Genomic DNA, 14,704 nt, shown 5'->3' with positions numbered 1-14,704 from the left:
ATCACATGTTTTACAACCACATAACTTTGCTTTAAAGTCTGCTAGCTTGATGCTAACTCATTTTAGGAAACACAATAGACAGGCTAACAAATAGTATTAAGGTGGCGCTGTTATAACGCTTTAAGCATTGGATATTTGAATTTCAATGTGTAGTGAGTAGAATTTTATTTTGGCAGTGCACGAGCCAATAAAAATTGAACCAGGACCCGTTTTTGAAAGTTTGGCTTTCAACAGACTGTATTGATAATGAGCCAAACTTGGTTCATCATTTCTATCAGTTCAGCATTTTAATTTGACTCTCAGTAGTATTGTCCTGTTTTTTTTCTAGTCACTTCCTGTGCTTGACCATCCCCCCCCCTTCCAAAAGAGCCCTATATCCCCTCCTTTTGCAGGATTTAGCTTGCCCGAATTCCGTGTCAAAGGTCACAGCCCAGATGTCACAGCTTACGCCCCCCACCCCGAAACCCCCACTCACCCTGTCAGAGGTCCTCTGTGGTATAATTACGCTAGGTCCTTTGTATTGAGATGCACATTATGCTTCTCTTTTGAAGTGGACACTGGACACAGAGGCGTCAAAGTTAAGTGTTCGATCAGGTGCTTGAGCTTGGCCTCAAAATCTCTGCTCGAACAGTTTGTAACTTTATGCAAAGTATGATGGCAAATTTAGGTGAACGAATAAGAATCCCTGTGAGGTTCTTCTCATATTGCACACTCGTGACCTGGGTTTTCAGAGTTTTATCTCAGGCTGACCCCCTGGCCTTGGCCTGGCTCCAGTGCAACTCCTCAGGCCTGGGGGGGGGGGGAAGAGAGCCACTCCTCCCCCTCCTAAACATCTCCACCCTCGTGCACACAACCTTTTTCTACTTATTCTGCTAAGGTTTTACATTATACATCTTGATATATTTCTCCTGAAACAGATTTTTTGTATCACTCTTATTTGTAAATGACCACATCAAAAGGTACAGGTGTGCACCTGTTGTTTACTATCGTGGTTACAATAGCTTTGTGTGAGTGAGATATAGTGGCGACTTGAGATACGAGTGACTGGAATGACATTTTTTGGTGTGGTTTGCCAGCAAAAACTTGACTGGCTCCATGTACGGTATATCAGTATGTCTTTTGTTATACTGCCCCTGGGTGGCCAAGGCATGCACAGCAGAAGGAGCTGCACAATGTCCATTGAATTCAAGCAAAAAAAAAAAAAAAGTGTCAAAACCTGTTTCATTTCTTTGCATTCTATTTAATGGTGTTGTTACTGTATGGTTTTAGAAAGTAAAATATTACAGAGTGCTATGTTTTTTATTAAAAACACTTAACAAACATATTTGTTGTTTTCTGTGCTGGAAATGGTTAATGGCATTCCATTTATTTCAATGGGGAAAGAGTTTTTCAAATGCAATCGAGTTGTGAGCATAGTCATGGAACTAAATTAATTTGTATCTTAAGGCATCACCTTATTAATAGAACAAATGAATGAATATGTAGTATGCCGTGTGCATTATACTTTGAGCTATCTAGTATCAAAATAATGTAACTTTGGTATGATGCGGTGTACATCAACACAGCTGTTGCCAGTCACTGGATGCAGTACCCAAGATCGTGTCTGGTGAGTGCAAATGACCAAAAAGGACATTTATGATCACGTTTTAAGAATTTATTGTTAAGTTCAGTTTCAATAGAAAAAATTAGATTGCCAAAGTCACGGTAATCTGAAAATGTTGAATCTGAGTCAATTGCATTCTTTTTATTTGTTGAATTAGTTTGTTTCTTGTTTTACGAATATGTTCCAAAATGTGTTAGACAACTATGCTATTAGGCTCAAGATATGGAAAAATTTTGAGTTGCACACAATAATTGTTATAGAAAAATGTTTTTACTTTTTTTACATTTTTTTTTTTTTACGCTGAATAGAAGTTTTTTAATAATTTGGCTAGTGTGGTTTTAACATGTTTTTATTTTACATCCCAATTTCCACGAGTGTTGTATAGATATTTTGCACTCTATGGCTCAATTTGATGTGTACTTTATGTGAATCTTGACTGTGAAATAAAACAATTGAATTCAATTGAATTTGGTCACATGACCAAGGTCCTTAAGGTCATTGTGGCCCACAACTGCTGTTGACCACCACCAATGGCCTTCCCAGGAGATTTTGTTAGTCCAGTCCCCACCCCTTCACCCCCCCAGTCGGGACTGTGAATAGAAGTGTCCACTGACCACTGAGCAGCAGAGGCTGACCTAGGCAGGAGAAAGGACCTTTTTTTTTTTTTTTTTTTGTACTCAAAAGATGGGTGTCAGCGTGATAGATTCAGTCAAAGTCTTATAGTGAGAGCATCTGGCTCACTGACCTCGCTCTCAGTCCTAGCACACAATCACGTCCTCAACCCACATTGACCATACATCCACTCAGTCAGGGTATATAGGTACTATTAATCCTCAGTGATCACAAGCCGAAATTGTTGTTGTTCTTAATCAGCATTCACATCCGAACACTCACATGGTTTGTTTTTGACGTATTATCTTTTTCTTTTTCTCTAACTCTAACCTCCCTTTAAATGTAGACCCACGAAAGAAGTACCATGTAAAGCTTCTGGCTTACAACTTCATTGGAGATGGCTACCAGGCAGACCAGACGATCAGCACCCCCGGATGTGTCTGTGAGTTCCAAACTTTCAAATTCAATAGCTCGCACAGTTCTCCAAATAACAGGCCAAGCATGCTTGCTTCAAGCCATTTATTTGTTACTTGCAGTTGTAGTTTACTGTAAAACTGACACATAAAAGAAAAGACAATTATTCCTTGTACAAGTATGTTTTAATGTCACAGTGATTATAACCCTTCAAACAACTGCTAACACACACGAAGCAATATGGTAAAGCGAGGGCACGAATGAAGAACCGCAATATTAGTTGCCTGTTACCGATACGGCTTTTTCGAGGCTGATGCCGATTTCGATATTGAGCGAAATAAAATTCCAATAACGATTAATCGACCGATTAATAAAAAAATATATAATGACCAAAATAACTTTTTGGGCCCCGTATTTCTAAAACAATAAATGATATGAATTATAGGCAGAACATTTGACTGTTTTACTTTGTCCTTTAGTATTTGTTCAACTTTACAAAAGAGAGAAAAATCGGCATAACATCGGCCGATTTTTACAAATTTTAAAAGAGCTAATAATAGCCGATCAGGTCAGCCGGGCCCCAACACGCACACGTCTTTCCGATGCCGACGCCAACCAACATTACACTCCTTGCATTTCTCAGCTGTTCGGGATCGCCTGGTGCCACCACCGCCACCGCCTCACAACGTGTACGCAACGGCCAACAGTTCGTCATCCATTTTCCTTCACTGGGGCCAACCAGCTTTCACCTCCAGCCACGCGGTCAACTACACCGTTCGCTGCAACCCCGTCGGCTTGCAGAACGCCTCCCTGGTGCTCTACCTGCAGACGTAAGATCTTATTCTCCGTACATGCGCCATCAATGCATACATGTTAATGTAGGCGTCAGGCTTACACGTTTTAACATCTATCTTGCATCTTCAGGAATGAGCAAAGCCTTTTAGTGCGACATCTGCAGCCTAACACCAAGTATGAATTTGCTATCCGGCTTCATATTGACCAGCTGTCCAGCCCGTGGAGCCCCGTGGTCTACCAGAGCACTTTCCCCGAGGGTAGGTGCCTTTTCATTTGCAAATCACTGATGGTGAATCATATCATTGAATGTTAAGACGCGCAATAAACACACATCAAGTTTAAGACGTGCAATGAGCACACATCAATGCTTTGTACGCAATGCACACAGGTGATCTAATGGTTAGCAGGTCTGCTTCACATTTTTAAGGTTCGGGGTGCAAATCTCTGTTCTTCCTGTGTGGAGGTGGCATGTTCTGCCCGTGCGTGTGGTTTTTTTTTTTCCCAGCTTCTCTTGCTTTCCTCCCATATTCCAAAAGCATGCACATTAGTATAATTGAAAACTCTAAATTGTCTATTTGTGCCCTTCAATTGACTGGTGACCAGTCTGGGGGTGTACCTTGCCTCTCGAGCGGAGTCGGCTGGAAAAGGCTTCGACACCCTTGTGAAGATCAGCACTATAGAAAATGAATGGATGGTATTTATTGAATGCCAGGAGAACAATAAAACATATTAACACAATGAGCACTCTAGCGTAGAAGCTGCTGTCAGCTACAGCTCACGCCCAGACACGCTCAATCGCTACTGAACGTACAATATTTTCTAACTTTTTTTGATGTGTTGAAATATGTTTCCAATGTCTTTAATGTGAAGTTGAAGCATTTGTTCAGTTCACGGAGTGAATGGCAAATGCCATGTAAAATATCCTACGGATTTTGAACTTGAGCCATGCCATGAGTCAGCGTTGCTCACGGCACATTTCTTCGTTTTTCATCTGTAAATAAATGTGGGGTTTTTTTGTCATTAAAAGTGCTTCCTCGGTCTTGCAGGTTTACTGCGCTTTATGTATTTTGTCTATAGTCTTCTGCCTTTAGTAGGTTCAGAACCATCCACTCCGTAGCCCTGATGACATTATAACTAAGGTTCAAAGACCGAATTCCTGCTGTAACTCTAGGATTAACTTGACTTGTCTCCCATCTCTCCCAGCTCCTACGTTGCCTCCCACGAGCATCAAGGTGACTCTTATCGAGGAGGACACCGCCCTGGTGTCATGGAAGCCCCCGGAGGAAGCCAACCTTTCTGTTACGCACTACACAATCCTTTACGCCTCCAGAAATGAGTGGCTCACTGGGGAATGGCAGGTGGTGCAAAGAGAAGGTAAGGATGTGTAAATGTGGGAAGAGAGAGACAGACACGTACATCCATTCACAAAGCTCTGCTCCAGTCCAAGTCAAAGGATCCATTGGAAATCAGTCACTCATTTAACCTTCACTGACGTTTTGTTTCCCTCCCTTGTGGTGTGTGATAGCTTAAATCCACCGCGTTTGTCATTCCGATGTGATTACGTTGTTTTTCCACCTTATTTACTAAACCTTTGAGCCATATCTACAAGCAAGCAAATGAACTCCATGTCTGTTTGGTACTAAAAAATAAAAACGATGGCGAGTAATGATGGTTGAATGTACACTGATCGATCACTACATTATGACCACAATATAAAGGTCAGTAATGGCCACTGACGAATGACGGACCTGCAAACTTTACTGACACGTTAAGGCGTTAACCTTGTGACTGAGCAAGACGGTATACGGCTGAACACTGCTGCCTTTGGACACAGAGGACTAGGATTCAAATCCTGCTCACAAATGGTAGTAACATTTAGATGGGTCCCTAGGCAAGAGCCTTTATACTATACACCGATTCCCATTTACTACCAGTCCCAAACTCAGATACAAATGGCTGCATTGCGTCACAAAGGTCTTTTATGGAAAATAACTGTGCCAAACATCATTGCTGTGGTGACCAGTGACAAGGAAAAGCTGAGTGACTTGCATTGTTTGAGTGCAGTCTCAACTTTCCACCAATAGAGGGTGCTATGACACTGCAACAATGATGACTACATTGGGAGCAGTACACATCTACTGGAATTTTTGGGCAAACATTTTGTGTCGACCTATTATATTGGTGGAATTTTCCGACTGAGTCAAGTTTTTTTTTTTTACCCAGAAAATCATTATTCCTCATTTCGATTTACTTATTTGCTCTGTCATTGCACTCATCTACCCTAGAGTGGCGCCAAACACTTTCAATTTCAACCTGAGGCTTTTACATTGTAATGTACCCAAAACAAAGTTAAGAGCGATGCGGTGGTTCTGTGTTGTTGCCAGGGAGCATCACCATGGCGCTACTGGAGAACTTGAAGCCCGGCCACTTCTACCTGGTGAAAGTGTCGGCGTCCAACAACATGGGTGACGGGCCCTTCTCTCACATGGTCGAGCTGACAGTGCGAGCAGATCCCTCGTCGGCTCGCGACCCTCGGCTCTCGCAGGGCTCCACACGCTCCAATGGTCAGCAATGTCTTCATTTCATTTCAGTTCATTTTTCAAACTCAAGGCTTGTTCAATTTTACTGGCCTTAAGCATAGTCTGCAAATTTTGGGTTTGTTGCTTATTCTACTGTAAATTTTAACAATTCTTGTCATTAGTGCAATTGTAGTCATATAAACAATATATCCCATCAATTCCCAGTTTGTTGGCACATTGTGCAGTTTAAAAAACAGCCCAATAAGTAAGTAAGAGAGTAAGTCACTCTCTTGAAATCAAATTAACGTATTGAACAACTTAAAATGTGTATGAGCCCATCTCATTTTTTATGCCATTGTTTTATTTTACTGAAACTCCTCATTTGAGTAACAGGACTGAAAGTAACAGGAGTGAGTTTTTAGCATTGCATAAGCAAATATGTTAAATATAGCCTTAAGGAGTAACACAAATATGTAAAAAAATAAATAAATAACATTTCGCAATGATTTAATTTGTGTTTAAAGGAAAGTCTTGTTTTAGCATGTTGCAAATGCAAATTTTTCAGTTTCAAGATTTAAATCTTTTTTTAATTGTATTTGTTAAATACGCAGTCAAATCAATGTGCAGGACACTTCACTTAGTTTGAAAAAATGTACAATTAATTTGATCATGCATTTATTTCTCGGGACACAAATGACGAAGTCGGTGGAATGGCCTCTATATATTTTTAGGACCACCATTTTCTTTCTTTTCCTTTTTTTTTTTGCTTATATTGCTTATGCTACAGTTTTTCTACATCCAGCAGAGTGAATTTCATCCTGTTAAATTCAAATGCAATTCTTCTCCATGGTCAACAGAGTGCATCTTCTCTTCTTAAAACCAAAGCTGTCAGTCATTTTATCCATAGGAGTGCAGTATGCCATTTAGAAACTAAGAAGTTTGTAATATGTCATTTTGCTCTTGTCCAAAAACGGATAAATGCTATCTGGTAGAACACATGAGGAAAAAAAAACAAACATATCAAGTGTTGTGTTGTGTTGAATTTAGAATGAAACTCATTTCATCCAAATTGTATGAATAGTTCCAGTAAATAACAAGGAATTACAAAAATGCAGTTTTCAACTGGCCAAAAGTGGCCATGATAGAACTAAACGATAGAATTGGATGCAAACAGCGTATTATTGATCTGTTTAAAGTTGAACATTACAAACTCAAACAAAAATCCCCACCACCGCGAAGTTTCATAACCTTTGCATAAACACATCATTCGGTAGAATTAGATGAATCCGTCCTCGTCGTCTGGGTTTTTACAGTGTTCTCCGATGGCTTCTACCACCTGGACCAAACGTCATTGACGGGCATCACTGTGGGGGTCTCCATCGCTCTCATGTGCATCATCATCTGTGCTTTCATCATAGTGTGCAGAGGCAAACGCAGGTGCGGTTTTATACTTGTTGTTTGACACCCACGCTTGAGTCACTTTCACGTTATTTGGCCGTTCCCCGTAGGAAACCATCGGCCGTTAAACCGAGCACAGAAGGAAGGAGCCCGCCCGCCCCTGCCGCCTCAGAGGGCCCGGCGGAGAACGCCGACGCGAGCGTGGCCGTGATGAGCCGCAACCATTTCATCGATAGCAAGGTGCTTAGCGCTCAACATAACGCGGCTTTGAATCAGATCAGTCATACATTTTCGAAGCCTATGTTTCGGCGTCACTAGGTAAGAAAAGGTCATCGAAGAAAATGCAAAGTTCCCGTTGCGTTGAGGCAGCAGTGCCATCCCACCCACTCACTCAATGTGCTCCAGCTCACTATGACAGCTTTTCAAACTAAATTGTTTTGAACAAAATTGACCTTTCTTTCTAAATTTGCAATCGGGTGCTTTTCATTCCAATATGCTTGACATGCCCCGGTTGCATCTTTTCATATCCTGCTTATGCTTATTTTGTCTTCTGTCGCAGGGTGGAACAGATCTTATCATCAATTCCCTTGGTCCAGTTCAGGCTAGCGCCGAGAAGAAAAGCAAATGGTTTTCCTTCAGTGGCCATGGCAGCAAAAGTGTTAAAGAGGTGCAGGTATTTTCCAAAGTGCAATGGTTCTCAGTAGCGTGGCGGAATTTTGGCCTTCTCTTCTTCACGCAATATATCGTCACAGATTTTCAATTCTCAAGTCATATTCAGGAATTATCAGTGTGAGCTGCCTGTTCAAATTGGATTGAAGGAATCAAGGAAGGGGATCAAATACTTTTTCACTGTACTCTATAAATGCTAGGGGTGTAACGGTATGGGAAAAAAAATCACCATGACATTGGTTGGGGGTGTCCAAATCCTGATCATTTGAATCAAGTGTGTTGGAGGAGGGAAACATGTCAATTATACAGGATAGGGCAGGAGTCGGCAACCCGCGTGGCTTGGGAAAATAAATGATAAGTGTCCGATTGAAGAGTATCGTAACGTCTTCCGAAGACACGGCGTCAGACGTAACTTAGGTATCGTCCTTTTTATTATCCCGACACGGCTGCCTTTCGGTTATTCCAACGCCAATTCCACAAACGCATTTTTTAAGCCGACTGCCGTGTTCAAATTAGTGGGGCTGCATAGAACATATTCTTGTAAAGACACTTTTTGGGTTGACGTCCCCTTTAAGAATCACTGTTCTTCACTGGGTTTTTTTCTTAGTAGACATGCTCTCTGTGTTGTAGAAGACGAGGCGCGGCGCCGCCTCCTACCGGCCGGGCTCCGCCGCCCTGAGCTACAACGAGGAAGCGTCGATCCCCGCGGAGCAGCCCACCTCCCTGCAGGCTCTGCTCGGGCGTCCCGGAGATTCGGAAGGCTCCTCCGGCAGCGAGGGCAGCCACGCCACCAGCGACTCCGGTCGCTTCTCGCAAGACGGTACCGAGATGACCGACCTATCGTCGGGTCCGAGCAGCCGCCAGCCGTCTGTGACGGCGGAGGACAGCGGTGGCGGCGAGGACGAGGAACAAGCGCCTCGTCCAGCCCAGGACGCTCGGACGGATTTGAGGTTGGTGGCGTCGGTTGAGGATCTCCGCTGCCATCGAGAAGCCCAAAGCGCTCGGCCTTTGCACTCAGTGTGTGAAGTTGTGTGAGTGTCTTTTTATGTGACTGCATATGGAAAGTCAATCGAGCATCGATTCTATATCCTTGATGTTTAGCTTAAGGCCCACGTGCTAGTACTACTAGACAATTCAGCGCACCAGTAGAACGACTGTGTCGTACTGTTACTAGTAACGTTTTTACACTAGTACTGCCTTCTAGTACCTAGTATGACCTTGAGGTCCACGTACCAATGAGCGCTTTGTCCTCACTAATGAGACAATTGGGCGCACTAGTGTAACATTTCTGCACACTAGTAGGAACATTTGGGAATATGAGTAGGACAATTAACAAGTGACTAGTGAGGCAAAAGTGTGCGGTAGTTGACATCTGTGTGCTATTTATGATACTAGTGAAGTTTGAGTTTTGCCTCCCTAATAACATGTAGCTGTCCTAGATACTAGTGTGCAAAAATGTCGTGTAGAAAGAAATAAAAAAAAATAAAAAATCTATCTTTTACTGCTCCCTAGTCGTTCTACTAGCGCACTGAATTGTCTTACCAGTCAAGACAAAGAGTGTACTAGTACATGGACCCAAAGCAGGAAATCAGTGATATTGAATATGCTCAAAGGGCTTTTCCCTGTGTGACTTTGATATTTTTGAAGCGTTATCCTCAAGCCTGCTCAGTTTTTACCACTTTATGTCGGCAGGCATTTTACTTTCACAGGATTTTTATATTCTTTGTTTTGTATGTCCTATAAAACAAAAAGAAAAAAAAAGAAAGAAATCTCACCCACCATGAATGTTTAAGAAAAAAATTGTCAAAACTTTATTTAAGAGAGTTTATCACTGGAGTGAAAGGGAAGTCCTTTTCGCTGATTATCTACCTCGGTTCGCGCGCGAGCCAAACCTCCGCTGTATATTTAATAACTACTGTCTTATGCGACTTTACATAACCTGTGATACCTCTTGATTTATTTTTATTTGATTTTTTTTTTCTCTGATCGTCATCCCATTTCGTCTTGATTTTCCTCTTTCCTATTCACTGGAATGTAAGGGCGGCGCAGCTTCCATTCCTTTCTCTCACTGGATGCAAAAGACACATTTGTCCCCTCGGGTGTTGCCGAGGTCATGAGCCAGTATTAGCGAGTGTTTTCTAATCCATTATTGAGTAATGGCGTGGAAGCAAGTAATGTATATTATTGTTTGTTTGCCTTTATGTGAATGCACAGTTGACCTCGCTGTTCCTGTTTTTATACTACCTCCCATTGATTTGATTCTTTGTCGGCTTTCTTGATCTCAGGGAACAGCGTTTAGTACATTTGACAAATCATGTAGCGTTACATGGTGAACGGACAGGGTATCTTCTCAGTACTAAGTAAGCTGTGTGTGTAATTGCCGAATAGATTTTGCCATGAATGTATCGACCCTCACGTGTTTTTTTGGGTTTTTTTTTTTTTGTATCGTTTGTCTTCTACGTCTACCTCCAGCTTGTGTCAGTGGGCACACAGCAAGTGTATGGTCAGCCATTTGAGCATTTACTCCATGTGCTTGATATTTCCCTTTGAAGGTCATTCCACAACTCGAGTCAGTGAGCATGCATATGGACCTCAAGCCGGATAGCAAGAATCTTATTCTTCACCAGTTTCACCACTTGAGGCAGTACTAGTAGTGGTATGCAGTTTTGCCTTACTAGAAACTTTAAGTTGGATATCAACAATAAATGCTCAATTTCATTATTTTTCACAATACGCAATTTTTCATTCTTAATTCAGCACACTAGCAGGATATCGGATAAACGCTCCGACAGCGTTGCAAAAATCAGTTTGAGAATGAATCCGATATTGTACTAGAGCGCTGAATTGGCACTGGTGAGGAAAATCGGCGTACTGGGGCATGGAGCTGTAGATCAGGATGTGGAATAAATGCTCAAAAAGCGTCATACTAGTGCCGGCGGTGGCACACGGGTACTGAACCACCTGATAATTGGCCTTAACGTGGATGCATCTCGACTCCCGGAGGCCAAGAGCGGCCTCGTGTTTCTCAGGCAGAGGATGCGAATCCATCAAGAGTGATTGGAGTAACACATCGCGAGTGTTAAATAATCAGGGATGAAAGTGAAGAATCTGAACGACGTACCGTTCAACTTCCTGAAAATGTCTATTTTTGTGAGAAGCTTTGTACTACTGAGTACACAATGTAGTTGAATCTAGCTCGATAACTTTTTTTCTTGTTTTCCTCTAGAGTAGATCAAGATTAGCACTTGTCTGCCAAGTAGTTTTATATTAGCAGGCCAATGCGTAGCGGTGACCGACGCTAGGACCCAAAGACATGTTTGCATACCTGACACTTGATTTGTTTTCAATTAGGGCTGAATGATTTTTGAAAAATAATCTAATTGCAATAAATATATGTATTATATTACATTGCAACGTCGATTTGAATTCAATGAATTGATCAGCCCTAATCTGAGTCTTGTCTGCGGACAGGAGAATGTGGAATAATCAAATGCATTCGACCAAAGATGAAGATCAGCTGAGCCGCTGCTCTTCGAAACCAAGCCTTTAATGCACATTAGTGGCCTTGAACTAGGACAAGTTCTCCAGGGAAGTGCCAGCAGCTTTCACGTGCCCCCGAGTGACAATTCATAATCATTCCTATGCTGCACACAAAAACAAACGACCCTCATGCTGAGTTACCTCAAAACTGATGCAACCAGATGTTTGTACATTGTAGGTGAGAAGTATATCGATTCTTAGTGATCTGTGTTGCAACAGTGCAGCCATGCGCTTTCAAACGTGCACCCAAAACATTCTATTCTGTGGTCCAGTACAGCTGTACCTTGGCGAACAAGTTCATTGAAAATGAAATGAGTATGGAAATGAATAGAAACACAAACAAATCAGGTCCATTCCCCCCAAGAAGCACTCAATGTGTTTTTAAGAAGACGTGTACCACACTGTACAGTATTGTACGGTATAAAAACACCGTAAAAACATCATGAAATTTTTGCTGCCGCTTGGCCAGGACTCCCTTGAAAAAGAGGTTTTTCATCTCAATGGGACATTACTGGTTAAATAAAAGCAACTATCAGACTGAACGGGACCTTGAACAAACCATGACGTGAACGCACTTTTTTTTTTTTTACCTTTATCAACAGTCGGAAATATTCACCCCTCAGTGGGATAGAGGCTGAAGGTTAAATTACAAATTGGCAGTGCAAAAAATGCACAACCGTGAATTGTGATTTAGTTCCTGGTTTGGTCCGTAGCAAAAATGTTGATTATTGTTGCAAATGTCTTATTTTGAAGGGGAAAAAAAATAAAAGGTAATTAACAATTAGTCTGCCTCTTTGAAGACTACAGAAATCTGAAAATATTTACTGTTGAGATGCTAAACTTGCGATCATTTGGACAATTTTGAATCAAACAAGATCTCTGTTTGATTCATCTGTTATGAAAATAGTAATGGACTAATTTGATAATCGATTAGGTGTTGATTAATCACTGCACTCATAGTTTATACCATACATATACTGTACATACTCTGTTCAAGTGTGAGCTGCCTAAACTTGTCTGACTTCCACCGTTACCATTCCTCTCCCCCATAATTAACACGACTGGCCAAAATTCACCGCTGGTCTTTATCTACTTCTCAAAAGCTGTGCTGATCTCAAATGCAAAGCTATGCAACGCCGCCATCTACAGGCATCTGTTAGTCATTGAAGTTGTCTACAAACCGGAATTTCAAAGACCAGCTGGGCGAGATTCTTCCACGCCTGCCCGTTGAAAAACGGACTTGACGTGCATATACGCGTAAAATAATGTATACAATGGTTCGATTCCAGTTGACGAATATGAACGACCATGGCAGTTAATGAGTTAAATAAAATGTCAACGGACATCATCTGCCAATTGTCCACACTCCCCTTTTTCGGACCTATAGTTAAAAAAAATAAATTGAACAAAATGGAAGACATGTAAGGCAAGGTACAACTGTATATATTTCTGTAGCAGGGATGGGCATAATAAGATTTTTTTTTTTTTTTTTTTTTGGTAATTGATTTTTGATTCAGGGAATCTTGAGGAATTGCGCTAAATTGGATTGCACAACTTGGCCGCAACCAACAGAGGCACTGTTGATTCAGTCTCAACTACTTTGCAATACAATAAAGAAGATTGAGTGGGGGGCGGGGGTGCACGATAAAAGTAGATTTAAAATACAATTTAAAAATGTATTCATTTGGCCGAAGGCCCATCCCTTGTTTTTTTTTATACGTAAGACTGCAGAAAGGTCAGCGGGTGCACGGATGTTCTTGCATAGCTGCTTCTAATCAGAGGTTTTAATCAGGGGTCGTTTTGGGGATGATACAATCAGTTCCTTTTTGTTTTCAGGAGCAAACATTATAAACCAAAGATTTTTTTCTAAAAGGTCACCGTTGCATATTGGCGAGAATTGATCAGTTCGAATGCATTGTTTCTATGTGTGACTTGTCCTTCTCCAGTCTTCATATTGTTACCAAGAAACCACGGAGCCCTGCGCTAAATAATGTGATGGTGGACTATTTGTTTTGAGTTTCCGCTTTAAGGAGCTGTTGATGTGGTCTTTAGGTCAAAGGTTGTGAGAATTTGGACAAATGCAACTTATTCATACATGAGAACAAACGTGCATGTTGACCTGCTCTCTTCTCATGTGTTCCTATTCGATCATGTGAATTGCAAGGGATGGAAATAACGCATTTCTCCCTTTGGGCAGTAATGTTGTGATGATGAGTTCAAGTGTGGAGAGCCGTGGGTCTTTTTTTAATTTTTTTTTCATAATAATATAAACTCAGGGGGATCCCGGACTGCTTCTCAGTCATGATAATTGAATGTATCGCTTGTAATTATGATGCTTTTGTTAATGCTTGTTTGTCTTTGTCATCACAATTAGTTGTACTTGTTTTTGACAAAAGGAGATTTTAGACTCTTTTTACTTGTGAAAAGTCTGATTCTCAATAAATGTACAAAAATACAACAAACCTGTCTGTTTTTTTTAACCAGTGTTCAGTATTTAGTGTCAAAAACGTTTGTAGATGTCACTCAGCTCAATGTTTTATTTTACAATTGGTACCATCAGACACCATGTGCAGTCATTTAAATCCATGAAAAAGAAGCACAAATGAACACAACATCAGTTCTTATATCAGGACAAAATAAAGTCAAGCCTAACTGTCTTTATGAGCCCCGTTCTGCTTGCCAAGGAAGCTAATCTACTATTCAAGGCTTTACATTTGTTTCTTCTTTCTGTCACTTTGGTTTGACATGGACATTGTCTTGAGATTCAGGACTTACTGTGTTTTTATAAGCAGAATGTCATACAACCTGTATTTTGTCGTACAAACCAGTTTCGTGACTACCAACTACTGTGTACGGGAAATGATCAAATTTCACTTACCTGGTCTGAAAATTATACCTACAAATTATATCTTTGTTCATCTATCCATGCCAGCGGCGTATAGTCATGACATGGCTAAAGCTACTTTAAACCTGTGTATCCACCTACACAACAGGGATATTTAAAATATTGTTCACAAGTAATATTGAGGAAAAAAAAGTCCAAATCTATGTTGGTGAGAATGTCTCCCTTACCGAGATAATCCATCCACCTCACAGGTGTGGAACATCAACATGCTGATTATGATTAGACAGAATGATTATTGCATAGGTGTGC

General features: G+C 41.2%; 1 protein-coding gene across 3 annotated transcripts in view; it reads left to right on the top strand.

The window, feature by feature from the left end:
• prtga (protogenin homolog a (Gallus gallus)) overlaps positions 1–14,149 on the top strand; it is a 42,423-nt gene extending 28,274 nt beyond the window's left edge. The window contains exons 11-19 of one of the 3 annotated variants that reach the window (XM_086026569.1): positions 2,562–2,657; positions 3,273–3,459; positions 3,554–3,681; positions 4,628–4,798; positions 5,809–5,988; positions 7,257–7,380; positions 7,452–7,581; positions 7,901–8,008; positions 8,641–14,149. In XM_086026569.1, coding sequence (XP_085882695.1) covers positions 2,562–2,657; positions 3,273–3,459; positions 3,554–3,681; positions 4,628–4,798; positions 5,809–5,988; positions 7,257–7,380; positions 7,452–7,581; positions 7,901–8,008; positions 8,641–9,045 — 1,529 coding nt within the window. In that variant the 3' untranslated portion in view covers positions 9,046–14,149. Of the gene's footprint in view, positions 1–2,561; positions 2,658–3,272; positions 3,460–3,553; positions 3,682–4,627; positions 4,799–5,808; positions 5,989–7,256; positions 7,381–7,451; positions 7,582–7,900; positions 8,015–8,640 lie in introns of all 3 variants that reach the window. The other 2 variants (XM_086026568.1, XM_086026567.1) reach the window with 2 other exon arrangements.
• Positions 14,150–14,704: the final 555 nt, after the last annotated feature.

This window comes from Filicampus tigris, chromosome 3 (assembly GCF_054856515.1).
Source record: "Filicampus tigris isolate MCC_2025a chromosome 3, RoL_Ftig_1.0, whole genome shotgun sequence".
Classification (NCBI taxonomy): Eukaryota; Metazoa; Chordata; class Actinopteri; order Syngnathiformes; family Syngnathidae; genus Filicampus; species Filicampus tigris.
The sequence above is the reverse complement of the archived record's forward strand: the minus strand, read 5'-3'. Positions and strand labels throughout refer to the sequence as shown.